Here is a 16180-nt window from a genome sequence, read left to right on the forward strand (position 1 = left end):
CTGCAGAGGTCAACTAAATCCACAACTGACAATTCAGAGTCAAGTAATAAAGGTGTCGACTTAACTCATTTGGCCTTGTCCTCCTTTGTAAGTGGGTGAGTTAAGACAAAAAAGAGGCCCCTTCTACGTAACCCTGATAAGCTTTTATGAGCAAGTCTTTATCACTTGCCAGGAAGGTCGAAAATAGTAAGAAACAGAAACACAAACTTTCCACTTTTTTGTGGCTGCATAAAAAGTAAAATTAGAATCCCTTAAGTTTTTATTAGCTGTGTTTACAACTAACTGCAAAGCCCACATGGACTTCAGACACTGATCTATACTTAGATTTGTAACAATGTCAATATAATCAAAAGTGACTATCCCTTTCTACTGAAACAAAAACTACCACTAATCTTGGAGATGTGGGGATTTAAATAGCTTCCTGTGATTCAACCAGAGTCAACGCCTGATAAAATTCATGTCCATTCTACTCTGACTTTATTCCAATTGCTGCCTTTGTGATTAATGTGGAACTTCCCCGCTTCCAAGTCCCACTGCATGGCAGTGTTGAGCAATAATGCTTTATAGATCAACACCTCAGCTTCAGATTACACGCTGTGAAGAACAACTGCCAGACTTTGATCTCAGGAGATTTTACAACCACTAGGTTTAAAAATTAAAAAGTTTATTTGTTCAAATAAACTGCCTGACAAATTAAAAAGGGTTTACAAAACAAAGATAAAAGAGCTATGTAGTATATATAAACAAACAAACAAAAAAAAACAGTGGACACATGGAGATATGAAGTAATTGTGTTTTTAAAACAAAACAAAAGGTCATTGGCAAATGGGCTGAATGTGGAAGTGTGTTAGCATGACTTCTACAAAAGCTCTAGGCGTTCCGATCGATGCGGACGTCCACCTCTCGGCCGTTGATCTTGGTTCCATTCATCATCCTGCAGGCTTTCTCAGCGCTCTCCGGAGAGTCGAATCTCACTGTTCCACAGCCCTTGGACTTTCCATTCTCCATCTTGATCTCTGCGAACATTACCTGGCCTGCAGTCGAGAAAAATATGCAAAGAATGCAGTCTGAAACCACGATGTTTCACAAAGCTTTCATTCGTGTTAAACCTGGCAGTCAGGCAGCGACCAGTCATGATAAAATGTTAAAAAGAAGTTAAGTAAAAAGGAGTGAATTCATACAAGACGAAAGACATACCGCAGTGACTGAACTTCTCTTTCAGCTTCTGCCAGGTCAGATCATAGGACAGCTGCAACACACAGATATATACTTCAGTCAATATATCTGAGGCTGGGCAAAACCCGTACATACACGAGAACATCAATAAAGCATGTAGTACAAATACATCATAAAAAAAGTGTCAGACAGTCAAAACCTTCCTGTAAAGTACAGCACCAGTTAACTCATCTAAACACACCAATCATCAACTACTCATTTACAGCATCATTACCATTTATATTAATGTATGGTAAGCATGAGTTCTTTCCCATTAAAACCTTCATCAATACTGGGGCATCAACGCATAGAGAAAATGTATTTATCAATGAAATAGTAATTAAATAAGTGGAGAGGTCTTTGAGATGGCTCTCTAACTCCAATCCTATTTAACAGGCTCCTGATTCTCTATACCGGCAAACTTCTCTCGTATCTAAGCCACACTTACATTTCGCACAAAGATCTGACAGCCTGCTTTGGACCCAGAGCCTCTGTCAGACATGCCTCCACCTCCATAGCCACCAAAGCCACGGTTCATGTCCATTCCTGACATCCCCATACGGTCAAATCCGGAGCCCATCCGGTCCATCGACATATTCCCCATTCCACCACCTGCAATTAACACACACACACCCACACACATACTCATTAACTGAAAGGGCAACTCAACCTAATGTACTGTGTATTTTAATACCTGCATACTGAAACTGCCATAAACTAAACACTACACTGATGCCTTTCACAATCTTGCAAATAGCTTTTCATTTGTTACATAAACACTGTAAAACTTTATAGGTATTCAGTCACTTCAGAACATGAGTCATAGCAGAGAGGCCAATGTCGCTGTGACATTGTTTGTGTAGGAAAAGCAGACTTAAGATCTGCACTTATTCTTAGTCACCAACCAACTCCACATGGAAAAGAGAATCAATAAAAAATTATGTAAATTATCTTGTGAATACAAAATACAAAGTTTCTCTAACACTCTGACATTTTGCATTTTGTGTTCAACTCCATGGGCCCCATTTTAATCACACAACAACCAGTGCAATGCGATGGGGTTTGAACACATGAACTGTACAAGTGTCTCTGAGTGCACTTGCTCTTTTGGTTCATGTATGTGCAGCAGTGCAAAGTGCAATATGGCTGGCTGAAGTGGAATAAAAATTGAAGGGTGTGGTGATAAATAAGGACACACTTAGCCAATTACATTACTGTTCTAGCTGCTCTGAAACAAGTATGCCCATCACAATGAGGTACGACAACAACAGCTCAATAAACGGAAAGGCGCTTCTTCAGGAATTAATCTTGCTGCCTGGATGGTGCAGAGTGGCATGAACTGAACACACAGCACCACAGGTCTGCAGCCAAAGGCAGATGGTTTGAGTATTTTAATTTCAATCATCCTGGATCTCACGCCATAAATGGTCACATTATATCATATGTGACAAAAGAGCATTTGCACGAACTGCTACTTTGACTTAATAAGACAGTTTGATTGATGAGCTGCTACAATGCAATGTACCAAGTTCTAATGGACCAGTCTGATGTGTGTAGATATGTATGGGGTTATTCTGTTATCCTGGTGTGATTTGCACCTGAGTGATGTGAACTGTGGATAGCCATGCATAATGGCAGCAATAATAACAGTGCTGTTTGTGCTGGCTGTTGTGCCTCAATGAGAATAGGGCCCCTATGTGTCCAAATAAATAAAATGTTCTACTTTCAGATCATCATAAAAATAGGTTAAGGTGCTGACACACCAAACCGACATCAAAGAACTAGCGGCGACGAAAGCCAAATGTTGCGTCGTCTACGTCACCTTGTGTCAGTTGCATTTGAACACACTACAAAGACTACATCTGACGGCCAAGCAGCACGTACATTCTGCGCCTGCGTGAGAGAGAGTGGAATGAGAGAGTGGTACATCCTGTCAGCCGAGGGGTTTCCTCTCTGTGCAGCCGAGCACTGCAGCACCTCCACGGACTATTACATCCAGACAGTCCCGGTGTTTCCTCCACAGGCTTCACTTCACTCAGCTGCCCGACAAACCCGCTGCTTCTTCCCACTTTAACCTGAATAACAAACCGGGGCTCTGTGCTCCGGTTGGATCCAAACGGAGAGCCGGGGCTAGCTGGGAAGCTAGCAGAGGCTAACTGGCTGTGCTTCGTTCCGGTCACGCTGCGGCTAACGCTCTGCTAGCCTCACAGCTAGCCCCGGTTTGTTATTCAGGTTAAATTGGGAAGAGGCAGGGAGTCTGTGGGCAGCTGAGTGAAGTGGAGCCTGAGGAGGAAGCACCGGTTAGCCCCGGTTTCACTACAGGCAGATTCACTCGCTACAGGGACGAGGAAATAAAACCTGAACAGCCAATCAGAGTGATGTCTCTCGCCGACAAGCTCCGCTACCGATTCAACACGCTCAATCAGCCAAAAAGCCGCCAATGCGGGACACACCGCAAAAAATAGGGCAACAGACACTCACCGACGGCCCGACTTTGGTCGATGGCCAACCGTCAGCTTGGTGTGTCAGGGCCTTTAAATAAAGCCAACCAAATATCTCTGATAAAGGGGAAGAAACTAATGTTGGCACAGATGAAGTCCAAATGGGAATTCATATATTTTCTTTCACACAAGAAGAAGTGTTGAGTTAAGTAGTGATCTACAAAAGAAATAAAATCCATCTCAAAAAGCGGCACATTGGCTGTAATTTAAAGAAAAATTAGAGGCTAAACATGCAAGTTATATACCATGTTTGTATCAGGAGAACTGTGAAATGTCCAGAGAATCCAATGCACACTCAGATCAAAAGCCAAAAGGGGTTTTCAAGTTCCTCACTCTTGAGTCACAACATGCACATTAGATTCTTTGTCATGCACTGTCTGTCTGGCTGCCCACAACCATTAATGACACAATTTAAAATGTATGCATCATGCACCAGTTCTCAGGGACTTCATGTTTTGTTTTAGGACAACACATGAACAGAACCAGCGCTTGCACTGAGGTAATTTGATTGACAGATAGTCACTCCAGCTACTGGGCTTCCTACACAAATTCTCATTCCCTCTTTTACGTGATTGACTGTATAAAATGTCAAAAGACTATAAAATGCTAATGGCTAATAACTCTCGAATGTCAACAGTAATAAAGTGTTCTGGGGCTCTGCTAGCGAGCTAACTGTATCTTACAAGTGCCTCCAAAGCTAATGTGTATCTACAGTAAAGGGGAAGAACTGTTATGTAACAGATTTGGAAAAATTGTGGATGGAATATCTTATGTACCTAATCCAGTCCCCATGTGCCCCATGCCACCACTGCCCATGCCTCCACCAAAACCTCCACCTACAAAAGAGAATGCAAGTCGGTGCAGATTAGATGAGACCATACACCAATCTCACATCAGCAAAAACAGAAACACTCAACAATCCCTAATCCCTCAACACCATCATAACCAAACTACACAGAGGAACTGACATAACCTCCATTGTGTCTGCAGTATCAAAGCATCACTTACCCATTCCTCCAAAAGAATCACCAAATCCTCGATTCATCGGCATGTCACTGTGGCCAAAGTCTCGATCCATTCCACCCATTCCTGACCGGTACATGTCTGAACATGGGAGAAAAAAAACAAAGGAGCCATTAACACAAGGAGCATCTCAATGTTTACAGTGCAACATCCTGGAACTGAATCTCATTTCTGCCCAGTAGGAGTGAATGAGCTCACTTACCTCCCATCCTGCCACCTGGCGCCATGTCTCTCCCCCCAAAGCCACCCATGTTACCCATGCTTTCCATGCCCCCGAAGCCACCACCACCACCACTCATTCCTGTCAGAGGCAGCATCAAGTTTGACATTGCTCTTTCCTTTCCTCCACAAAAAGCTGACGACGGTCTTAAACAGGAAAAACTTATCAGTAGCATAAACCTTACCTCCTCCGAGTCTGTTCATTCCACCATAACCTTGAGCATCCATACCTATGGCAAAAGAAACTGTCAGTCCGGGCGTGCCAAAGCACATACTGTATCTAGGGTAGTAATACCCTATGGCCATATATCCGTGGAAAGGTAATGTGTGTAGCCTGATTTTCAAACACTGTACAAAGGTGCTTTTTTCACTCAATGTCAGTCACATTCTAACACCTAGTAGTATTTCAGCTGGTAGGAGCTCTGCTTGTCTTATCACTTTAACCCATATTGAGGCTGCTGCAGGGTCAAAAGATGAGCCATGAAAATGTCAGCCAGGACTTTATGGATGAGTGGTTTACACATTAACCATGTTTGTTAGTCCGCTGGCATATTAATTATCACATGAAGATGTTGAAAGCTGTTTATTAAAGCTGCCTTGTGGTGCTAATGTGTTGGGCAGCTAGTGGCGATGCATCTGATTCTCTCTGATAAGCATTCCTCTGGAGAGACGGACACAGGATATGATGTGCTGTCTGTAGGATGCGTGAGCATTTCCGCCTAAACATAACTGCAAATATCTGAGGTGACTGACCTCCATGCCCCATGGAGCCCATGCCTCCTCCGCCACTCAGACGGTTGGCATTTATAGGCTGCCCTCCTGGCCCCAGTCCCATGCCAATACCACCGAGACCTCCTACACACAAAATACAGAAGAAACCAGAACAAAGTTTGAGCTATGCAAGTCACTAGCATGAACACAGTGGGTTAAATAACAAAAGAATTTACAAGGCTAAATCAATTATCAATAATTCTTGTGATTACAACATTCATTGAGAATTGTGTGTACTTAATACAACGAAATGTGCAGAGACATATCTTTACATGATCCTTTCCTGCATCAGCAATGCACCAACTCTCAAGAAAGAAGGATGTACTGCTCAGGGCATATTTAACATCAAAGGTACAAAGACATTGCCGCTGGGTAGAACAGGAGGTATTTATTCACCAGTGTGTCATATTGTTTAATATTCCCACATCCTATTTTGCTGCAGCGAGTCTTAAGTTTCACTGCAGACATCAGACCTCTGTCCATTCTGTTAATAAACAAGCGTAACATAAAATGGGAACCTGGTACAATGCAACCTGACTGACAGGTCTTTAAATACAAGGACTTCACGAGACAACTACTGCTACTACTACAAAGCAATTTCTGTTATTAAATGCTATTAAAAAGAAGCTTTTTTGGGGAAATTTGACCTACAAAGAAACACATTATAAAATGCTTAAACAAACAATAACAACCTGCCCCTTAAGATAAATGCTGAAGAATTGCTTTGCATACAAGTTTTTGAATACTTAACTGCAGGGGCAACCGCTACTTCATTTTATCATGCCTCTAAGTGTGAAGCAGCATGCAGATGACAGATAACATCAACAGGCCAACAGCCATCTTCCTTCCTTCACTAGCATACTGCTTGAGCAACATATCCAGGCTTTTCTAACTGTAAAATATCCATTAGTTCCCAGAGGGCATCATACCTCTTACACTGACAATGTTAGTGCTATACACTATTCACTGAGCTTATTACTATGGATATGAGTTTGATATCAATGACTGACAGGGAAATAATAGTGTACTCACGTGGTAACTGAGGTGATTTTTCTGCTTGACGGAAATCATCAGGGGGAACAGATTTCTCGTCCTATAAAACCAGACAATGTATATTAAAATTTGTTTTCACATCCACTGCACATCTTGAGTTAGATATGACTATAAATAACATACCATTTTGACATGCATCTGTCTGTCGAATAGCATCTGTCCGTTGAACATGGCTGAGTCCAGAGTCAAGGAGAAAGTCATATTAAAATTGTAAAGCATTACTTTGTACTATTTTTCTATTTTAGTGTTTAATACAGAAGGATACATATGGCTTGCACAGCCTCCAATGGCTGCTCAAAAGTCACTGTTCCCATCCCGCGGCTCTTGCCGTCTTTATCCTCCTTTACATCTGCTCGTTTCACTGCACCTGCCATGCCAAACACCTCCTTCAGCTTCTTCCAGCCCACCTTGAAATCCAGCTGTAAAACAACAGAGACTGAGTATTTATAATCAAAATCAACAATCATCATTAGCCAGATTTGAACATTCTTTTATTACAATGTCCTCACATTGGCCACAAACACTGTGGTGCCCAGTCGTCCAGCCTGCAGTGCATGGATGACCTCAGGTGGGATGTTGGGGTTGTTGGCAATGGAGGGTGGGATGTTCATCCCGCCAGGCCCCATGTCCTGCCCACGACCTCCCTGTTGTCCTCCTCCCATGCGCTGCAGCACACGTCGAGCATGTTCCCCATCAGGGTCCTAAGAAGAAAATACATTACCATTACCACTGACCACTTTAAAAAAAAAACCTACAGAGAAGCCACAAGCAAAGTCAAAGAAATGCATTATTAGTTAACTGTTACTGGTATACTATGCAGCATTGTCGCTTTGTAATCATGCTCGCCGTCGAAAGTCAAAGTAAAAGCCAACCCCAAAGTCACTATCATTTGGCATTTTGCCTCCTATGTTTCCTTTTTTCAGTGCTGTGTCAATTGGATGAGTGCTGCTAATGGTTTGGCACCTGATTGCTACCTTTTTGAAAAGCCAAGACTTCACCTGTGGGGGTACACACCCTTAAATGCCCCCAGCGCAGAAAATTGGAAATACAAGCAGAGGGAAGAGTCTTTGCAGAAAAATACGCCGACAAACACTTCTAGACGAACAAAAGTGATGGCTGAGAGGGATAACTTCTGTATGAGTCTATACAATATTTTTTTTAGGGAAACCCTGCATAGTTTATCTTTAAAAAAGGCCTAAATGTACAATCATCTGTCACTGGAAAGTATTTTGTCTTAAAGCTACATGATGACAAATGTTTGCTGGTGGATTATTTACTTTTTGAAATCTGAACCACCATAAAAGTAAGACAATAACGCTGAAAAATGACACTTTACATCTGCCACTACTCTGAAAAAAACGCATTTAATATCATGAAAAACCCAAGCCCAAACAAGATGTTCTAGAGACAACAATATAACATGAAAGTTCCGCTGTTATCATTTAAGCATAATTTGCTCTCACCTCCTTTATGTTGAGAGGCCGTCCACTCAGGTCATGCTTATTCATAGTTTCTATTGCCTTCTTGACAAACTCATCATCTTTGAACTCCACCACACTGTTGAATCAAAAAAACAGAGGCACCAGATGAGTACATGTAAGTGCAAGATTTAAAATAAAAGATCTACATTTGAGAAAGTACGATAGTGTCTTACCCACAACCCTTAGCAGGGAGCATCATTGAGTTCAGGTAGCGCGTTGAGGGAGTGAACAAAATACAGTTAAAATCAAGACAAAGCAGTTAAACATTATAAATCTAATGTACTAACATGCTTTTTTTCTGTAATGTATGTCAGCCTTATTTTGCCCACTGGCTTGAGCCAGCAGATTTTTGGTTGTGTTTAGTCTATTGCAAAGATTAAAAGGCTAATAAGAGCATAGTCTTTACCATTATCTGAAGCATTGTTGACAATAATACTTATATATAATAATGGTTTCTATTTGTCCTTTAAGTTTGGGTGATAACATTTAGCACTAACAGATACCTTTGCATTGTAGTTTACCTGAAACATTTTAAGATTTTGAACTGGACAGAAATACTTAGGTAGAAAATTAGAAAAAAAAAGCATTAACAAATTTATTTAGTACATCGTTTAGGATTGAACAGTTTTACCACTGCAAAAAATAAATATAGCGTGGTCCACATTTACATCTATAGTATTCATTTTTGCCATTTAATATAGAAACATAAAAACATTACAAGATCGGGAACTGTTTTTTTTTCCTTTGAAGAGAGAGCTGTGCCATGTAACAGAATTGTAAAATAAGATTTTGAGACATGAGGGTCAATCAATGAGACAAATCACACAACCCACATTTCCCTTTGGAAAATGGCCAAACAAACAAACTTTTACACCAATTGAAATGACAACAACAAAAGCAAAAGTGCACTCTTAAATGAGTTCATTAGGCTACTTTTCCAAAAATCAACAGGACATCTCCCTTTCAAATGAATATCAATCATTAGCCATCTATCAGGCTCTAAACACAACCCACAGTATCTCCAGTTCAGTAACTTAGTAAGACCCAAAGGATCAGAGCCTAAAAGAGCACTTGATTAATGAGAGCCTGCTGAGGGCATTTAAAACCTCGTGCAGCAAGTTGGCTACATCACTTACCCTTGACTTTCCTTCTGCATCCTTAAAGAGCTCCACGTATGTAACCTCACCAACTACATGAGACATACAAAGGAAAAATACCAAAAGAACAAAGGAATTTAAGTCACCAAATCTTCAAGTTGCCGTTGGCCTTGGCAATGCCGCTACAGATGGAGATGTCCCATTAATGATCAACAGTCAGCCCAGACCAACATCCCACCAGACAACACCATGCCTTTCTGGGCAGTGACTGAGACACCCAAAGGCCAAGGCCAGAGAGAAACACAGCTACATTAAACCTGGGAAATTCAAAAGACTTCAACATTATCAGTTTGTCAACAGATTCCATTCATGGCAGTGTAGAGTTTTAAGCTATCCTTTGACCTTTCAAAAGGCTTCTTGACACCCCCATAAATCAGAAAGTAAAACATTACAATATTTTCATTCACATAATCAAGATTCACCTTGCAACAGATGCAACAAAATCATTCAACAATCAATTCTACTACTGGTCTGAGGTTACATTTTGGAGCTGACAATGCCATAAAACAAGTGACAATGTAACTAAGTGCATCTTCCTTTTCCCACAGACATATCAGCCCAAACTAAATTGGTGTCCATCCAGAAAATTTATTGAATCTCCAATAACCTAATATCACACTATGTTGGTTCCCTAGTATCTGCGCTAATTACATCCAGAGAAAGCTACAAACTAATTGACTACTTCTAGAAGCAGGATGCGGCATCTGGTAATAAAGGGAAAAAGGGGTCAAGAACTTCTGATCAGCTGAGGAGAAAGAGAGAAGGGGAGACACCATCCCCATCACTGGGGACTTTACCTTTCTCACGCATTAGATCTTTAATTGCCTGCCACTTCATATCATAGGGGATATTGCTGATGAACACCCGGTTCCTGTGTGAACCCTTCTTGTCTCCACCATGTTTGTCTTTGAAGGGGTGGTAGCGGTTTCCTCTTCTGCTACCAGAAGACTTCTCTTTAGCGTCATGCTTTTCTTTGGGGGGCTTAGGTTCTTCAGCATCCCTACAAAATGCATAGAGCTACAAGTCAGAGAACAGCATCTCAAAATCACTGTAGTCTGTACATAAAAGGGATAGTTTGGATTTCTTTAACTGGGGCTGTACTTATCAATAATCAATGTATTATCTAAAGAAGCTGGCAATCAGCACAAACACAGTTTGGAGAAGCAGGCTGGAGTCTTACACGGAAGCTAAGCATTGACCTGCTATTGATGGGGTCAGCAATGAAACTTATTTCAGCAACCTAAGTAAAAGTCCCACCTAAAACAATCAATATCAGTTTAAGTGTACGCTATATTGAGAACATTTTCAAAGCTTTACCTTTCCGTCAGACACAGATTTTCGACAGCAAGCTGTTCTTTAACATCGCTGAACACAGGAGCTGCAGGTCCACAGCTGCCTCCAATTTTTTTGTGTGTGCGTTACTCTGTAACTTTGGCATTTAAAGTGGTTTGGGTTTACCAAAGTCATACAGTAAAACAAAATTCACTAACTGATTGCAGCAGCTGTTGACCAGCAGCTACTGTGTTCAGTGAGATAGAATAACTATTTCTGTCGATGGAAGTTGGTGCCTTTGAAGAGAGCACAGATGTGGAACTGAAGCCGTTAACATCTTCCTTGTTAGATCAGGTTGTCTGACAGAAAGGTTGTGCGCTGAAAATACTCTTGATATACTGTAAATATAATCTAGTATAGACTATTTTTGGTGGGACTTTTTAGGTGGAGAAAATGTGTTTTATTGCTGACCCCATCCACAGCTGTATTTTACTTAGCTTCTACGTTAGACTCAAGCCTTTTTCTGAAGGCGTGCCGACCGCTATCTACTGTAGGTAATACATTGACTATGGATAAGTACCTCACACAACCCCATTTAAAATAATCTGAACTATCCCTCTAAAATACGTGTCAATAATTTCATGAATACTAGCAGGTTTCTATTGTGTGTTTCACATTTTGGTGGTAGCGTGTTTTCTACATTAAAATAAAACTTCCTTCTAGGGATGCACAATAATATGGACACATCATCGGTATCAACCAGTATCGGCTTTAAAATAAACTATTAGAACTGAACATTGAATGTGTTTTTTTCTTATTTTGCTCAATGCATGAATATTATATACATTGAAAACCATTGTATTTCATGTCTCCATCTGCTGGTGGACCATCATGATAATAGTATGCATGCATAACATGATGGTAATTCCACTGCAGGAGACATGATCACCAAATTGAGGTGGGGAAAAAGTGGATCTATTGATATCAGTAATTGGCCAAACAAGTTTATTTATCCAATATTGTGCATCCCTACTTTGTGCAATACAAAATGAATGGAACAGCTCTATACATTTTAAATGAATGACAGTACCTACCTTACAGACACATAGTAAGAAAAGATTACTGGGTAGCACAATAAAAGCTGATCACTATCATATTTTCATACAGAACATTGAATGGATAAATTCCAGAACATGACACTTTTGATTTTGTATAATGATAAGAGAAGATTATTTCTCATAGAAATCCCCTTTCCCAACATGTTTAGTAGCTGAGGACGTTTGGGAAAAACTTCTAACTCTGACGGTGGGAAAAAACTCCGGCAAAATGTAAGGTTATTGTACCAAAACTAAGCACAATAAATCGGATACTTCATGTGGTGAAGATGTGGCTTTACGAGCTCAAATTACACATAAGCTAATGTTTTCAAGACCTCGTATTTTTACATTCTTAGACACTTTATCTGCTATAATATTTGCCATCTGGCGAGGAGTGTGTTTGGCAAATAAAATACTTGTGTAACGTACTTCATTAACACCGAGTAGAGAGTTGGCTAGCAGTGCTAACGTTACACCGCGGAGCCATTTGCAGCTAACTTCACGATACACGTTATTGTTAGTTTGGCACAATGAAACATGTGAATACCTTTGCTAGCGCCTGCCTGTTAATGCACTGTGATACAATGTATAGGCTGTTTGATTTATCCAACTAGCTGAGGGGTAACTTTAGGTTTATTCTGACCATTTAAACAACACCAAACTGCTACATATTAGAATTTTATTAGCGTTAGCAGACAACCGGGATTAGCACCTAGAAACGTTATGGGTTTGCCCATTGCACCGGGATTAACTTTTATCATTTTGTGACGTGTGTCTCTCCGATCAGAAAGTACATAGCCTAGCATACTTCTGGTGTCAGGTTTGCTTCAAACCCATTAATTTATACATATATCGCACAGTTACTTAAGATTAAATTACAACGTTTGATAACAGAGGCTTCTTTAGCTAACAATAGCTAGCATCACAGGACTCCATTTTAGCTAAACTAGCTAACGGCTGCACAGACGGGGCGGACAGAACAATGCATCAGTTTCACTCACGTTTTCACGCCGTTAGGTGTTTCTATAACTTCGGATGTCTCCTCGGGTTCGGGCTTGGCGGGTTCAGTAGATTCCTCTTGCTTTGGTTCCTCGTCAAGAATTTCCACATCTGCCATGTTGAGGTTTGTTTGCCCCGCACAACGCAAGATGCCCCTGTCGCTACGCAGTTCAAAATGTGGTGTGAGATTTGCGCCTCCAACGCGAGATTTGGGAGCTGTTGCTAGGCAGCGTGGGTGAGTAGAATATAATAGGTATTGGAGTCAATGGGATTGGGATATAAGCACAAATAAAAAGGGAATATTTGAAAAGATTGTGCACATTATTGTTCTGAATTAAGTACACAGTTTCAGGGGTCAGCAAAGGAATAACAGAGTGAGTTAATGTGAGCAGTGAGTGACCCCTTTTAATGGAAGCATGTATTTTTTAACAGGACCCAAGCCCCCGAAAGCCAAATAAAGAGCAGTTAGATCCACGCACAAGACAAGACACAGCCTGGACATCTTCTGAGAAGTAAGTCCCTGAATGCTTTGCAAATGTTATGCTAATTATATAGTGCAGAATAAGCCAAGCTAATTCATCATTCCTGAAACTATTGATTGATGCATTTTTACTCAACCAGGGGAATAATTTCATTTTCTTTATACAGTATGCTTTAACATTTGTAGAGGATCTGCTCAGCAGGTCTGTGTGGATCCCACTGTCAAAACAAACCACACCAATTCAAAAGCTTACTTTTTAATATCCCATAACACTGACTGTACTCTTAAAGAAAACTTGGACCAGTTCCTAACTGTTAGAAAGTGTTTTTTTAAGATATGAGGGCAAAAACTTTTATTTTTTACCTTAATTACCAAGCCACAGTTTTCTGCTGCACAGTTGGTATCATGTAGACATTTAACACATTTACATTTGAGCAATGACTCAAAGCAAGTCATTAACAGCCAGGCCATTTTAAAGCAACTCTGGGGGATACTGTCCCATTTACAACCAGTTCACACAACATCTGCATACTCCCAAATAGTGATTTTATGTGTGTCAGAATCATCAAAACATGTACAGATGTTTGCTGTGTTATGTAGGGCTGGGTATTAGTATTCGATACCTTTAAAGTATTGACTGAAAAATCCAGTACCAAGTAGTATCGAAACACCAGTCAAACAATACCTGCATTCAAATTTTTTTGTCCCCAGATCTAGAAAAAAAAAAGACTTTTCTATTTGTAATCATTTCCCACAAGCATTATTTGATTTAATGCAACATATGATTGGCCCACTACAGTCTGTGGTGCGGTGATGTATTTGACAGAGTTGGCAGTTCAACGTGCATTTTAAAGGACAAAACATTTTAAAGGACAGCTATACTACACGCCTGTGATGTCTGGTGGTTTTAAGCAACTGAATGCTTACATTGACATGATAGGTATTGAAAAAAATTTTTTAAAAAAGGTATCAAATGAAGTATTGTATTAGTATCACTTTTAGGGGACTTTTTTTGGTACTGGTATGTTAATTTGTGAAACAACAGCTCAAATGTTTTGTGGAAGTGTCTGATTCCTATATTGATATTTTTGAATTGGCTGATTAGGCTTCTTCATGGTACAGTCCCAAACTCAACAATTGGTGCAACATCTCTCCAGACAGTATAATTCAGGAAGTGATACCACTGCTCAGGCGTGATGAGGGACAGATTGCCCTAACTTTTAATTACAACCATAGATCAGGTTGACCCATAAATAGCAGGAAAGTTAACCTTTAACTTATGTAGCGGTACATGTAATATTCTGTAAATGTAAAACCAGGTCAATAAACTTATATTATATTATATTTCCTTGATTTTATTGACAGTTGGATTTTAAAGCTTCCATTCTCACTTTCTGAGTATCACTGACAACAATCTAAAGTATGTCAGCACGTCTGTAGATTTTTATTTCTTTGTAGAAACCAAAGTAAGCCTCTGGATGTAATTTCTCACAGTCAAAAAAAGACCTATTTGTAATGGCTTTCTTGGAAACACTCCAGACTAAAATATTTTTCCACTTCAAGAAACATCAAATTGTCTTTTCAACAAAACAAACTGATGCAAAAAGTTACTGTATCATTTCAAGCAACACTTTAGTCAAACTGGGAATTACATGGTAGCTAACCAGAACTGCAACTAATTACAACATTAAATTAATAGTTTATTTATGGTGTGAATGGCACAAAAAAGCACAATGGTTATTGCAAGCTTACCTAGGACCACGAGCTTATCTCGGACCACGTTAAGAAATTTTTTAAGAACATTTTTTGCGGTCAGTTTTTAATGGCTTTATTGGCAACTACAGCAGTACTTCTCATGTCTTGTACATTACAATATGCACTGTCACCTCGGCAATGTGTCTTTGATAATAATATTGCAGATTAATATATTTATTTTATTCCATTTAAATGAATATCTAACTTACAATGGACCATGTAAATTTAATTAAGTCGTGGGCCCCAGGAGGATTAGTAATTGCAGCAATCAAGCTAATGGGGAGGCCTAATAAAGTATTTAAATCTTTGCAACTTCACTGCATCTGTCCTCGTACTTTCCTGTACAGATTGTATTATCATGCGAGGGTGTGGTGTAGAGTTCATTAACATTAAAGGGGATACAGTCAGAGCAGTTCATAGAATTATAAAATTGTGACCTGTTGTCTGGTTGAGATAAAAGTCTAACAATCTTTATCCTTGTCCAATAGACGCTGGGTAGTATTTTACATGTAATATGCTTATGCAACAGGTTCAGATAGTCTCAAGAGTTCCTCTTTCAGAACCAAAAGACAGTGGTGCCCCAGAAACTCTGCATATGGGTGGTCAGATGGGACCACTGAAAATCTTGGGGTGGCACGCCAGAACCAAAAATCATGAGTAAATTTCAGATATTCAATTTAACTGTTGTCATATATACTATATTGCTAATTATCTAATGTGCAAAGACTAATACTAATACCAATACCAGTAAAGTTAACATTTTGAGTTCCACAACAATCCTGCTATGTGTCTATACATGTTAGGCGATTTAATGTTCTTCAAATAGGCTGGTTGTTCTTTTCCTTAAAGAGACGAAAAATGCAACTTTAATTTGTTGGAGTACATTTATCGTAAGGAACAAAGCATTTCCTGGGAACAAGCCCTGCGGTTAACCACAGAACCCATTTTCATTCAGATATCTTGATGTGAAAGTTTAAGGGACCCTGTTAAAAATGGCCATGCCAGTTGTTTCCTCACCAAAATTTAGCCTACATTTGGAGTGTTATTTAGTCCCCTAAGTGACAAACTATGCTGGCATGGTTGGTACCAATGGGTGCCTTAGGTTGTCTAGTTTCACAGGACACCACTACCTTTGCGTTAGCTTAAACATTACGTC

At 39.9% G+C, this 16180-nt stretch overlaps 1 protein-coding gene across 1 annotated transcript; it reads right to left on the reverse strand.

Annotated features, from left to right (window-relative positions):
* Positions 1–647: 647 nt before the first annotated feature.
* Positions 648–12976, reverse strand: myef2 (myelin expression factor 2). The gene is made up of 17 exons (XM_050043272.1): positions 12791–12976; positions 10218–10420; positions 9400–9452; positions 8437–8444; positions 8246–8339; positions 7292–7483; positions 7048–7201; positions 6906–6955; positions 6762–6822; positions 5712–5813; positions 5144–5188; positions 4942–5040; positions 4725–4820; positions 4493–4552; positions 1664–1827; positions 1198–1249; positions 648–1034 (listed from the first exon to the last, which is right to left on the reverse strand). The coding sequence occupies exons 1-17, from the start codon at positions 12904–12906 to the stop codon at positions 871–873; spliced, it is 1713 nt and encodes a 570-aa protein (XP_049899229.1). The 5' UTR covers positions 12907–12976; the 3' UTR covers positions 648–870.
* Between the last annotated feature and the right edge of the window lie 3204 nt (positions 12977–16180).

This window comes from Epinephelus moara, chromosome 1 (assembly GCF_006386435.1).
Source record: "Epinephelus moara isolate mb chromosome 1, YSFRI_EMoa_1.0, whole genome shotgun sequence".
NCBI lineage: Eukaryota > Metazoa > Chordata > Actinopteri > Perciformes > Serranidae > Epinephelus > Epinephelus moara.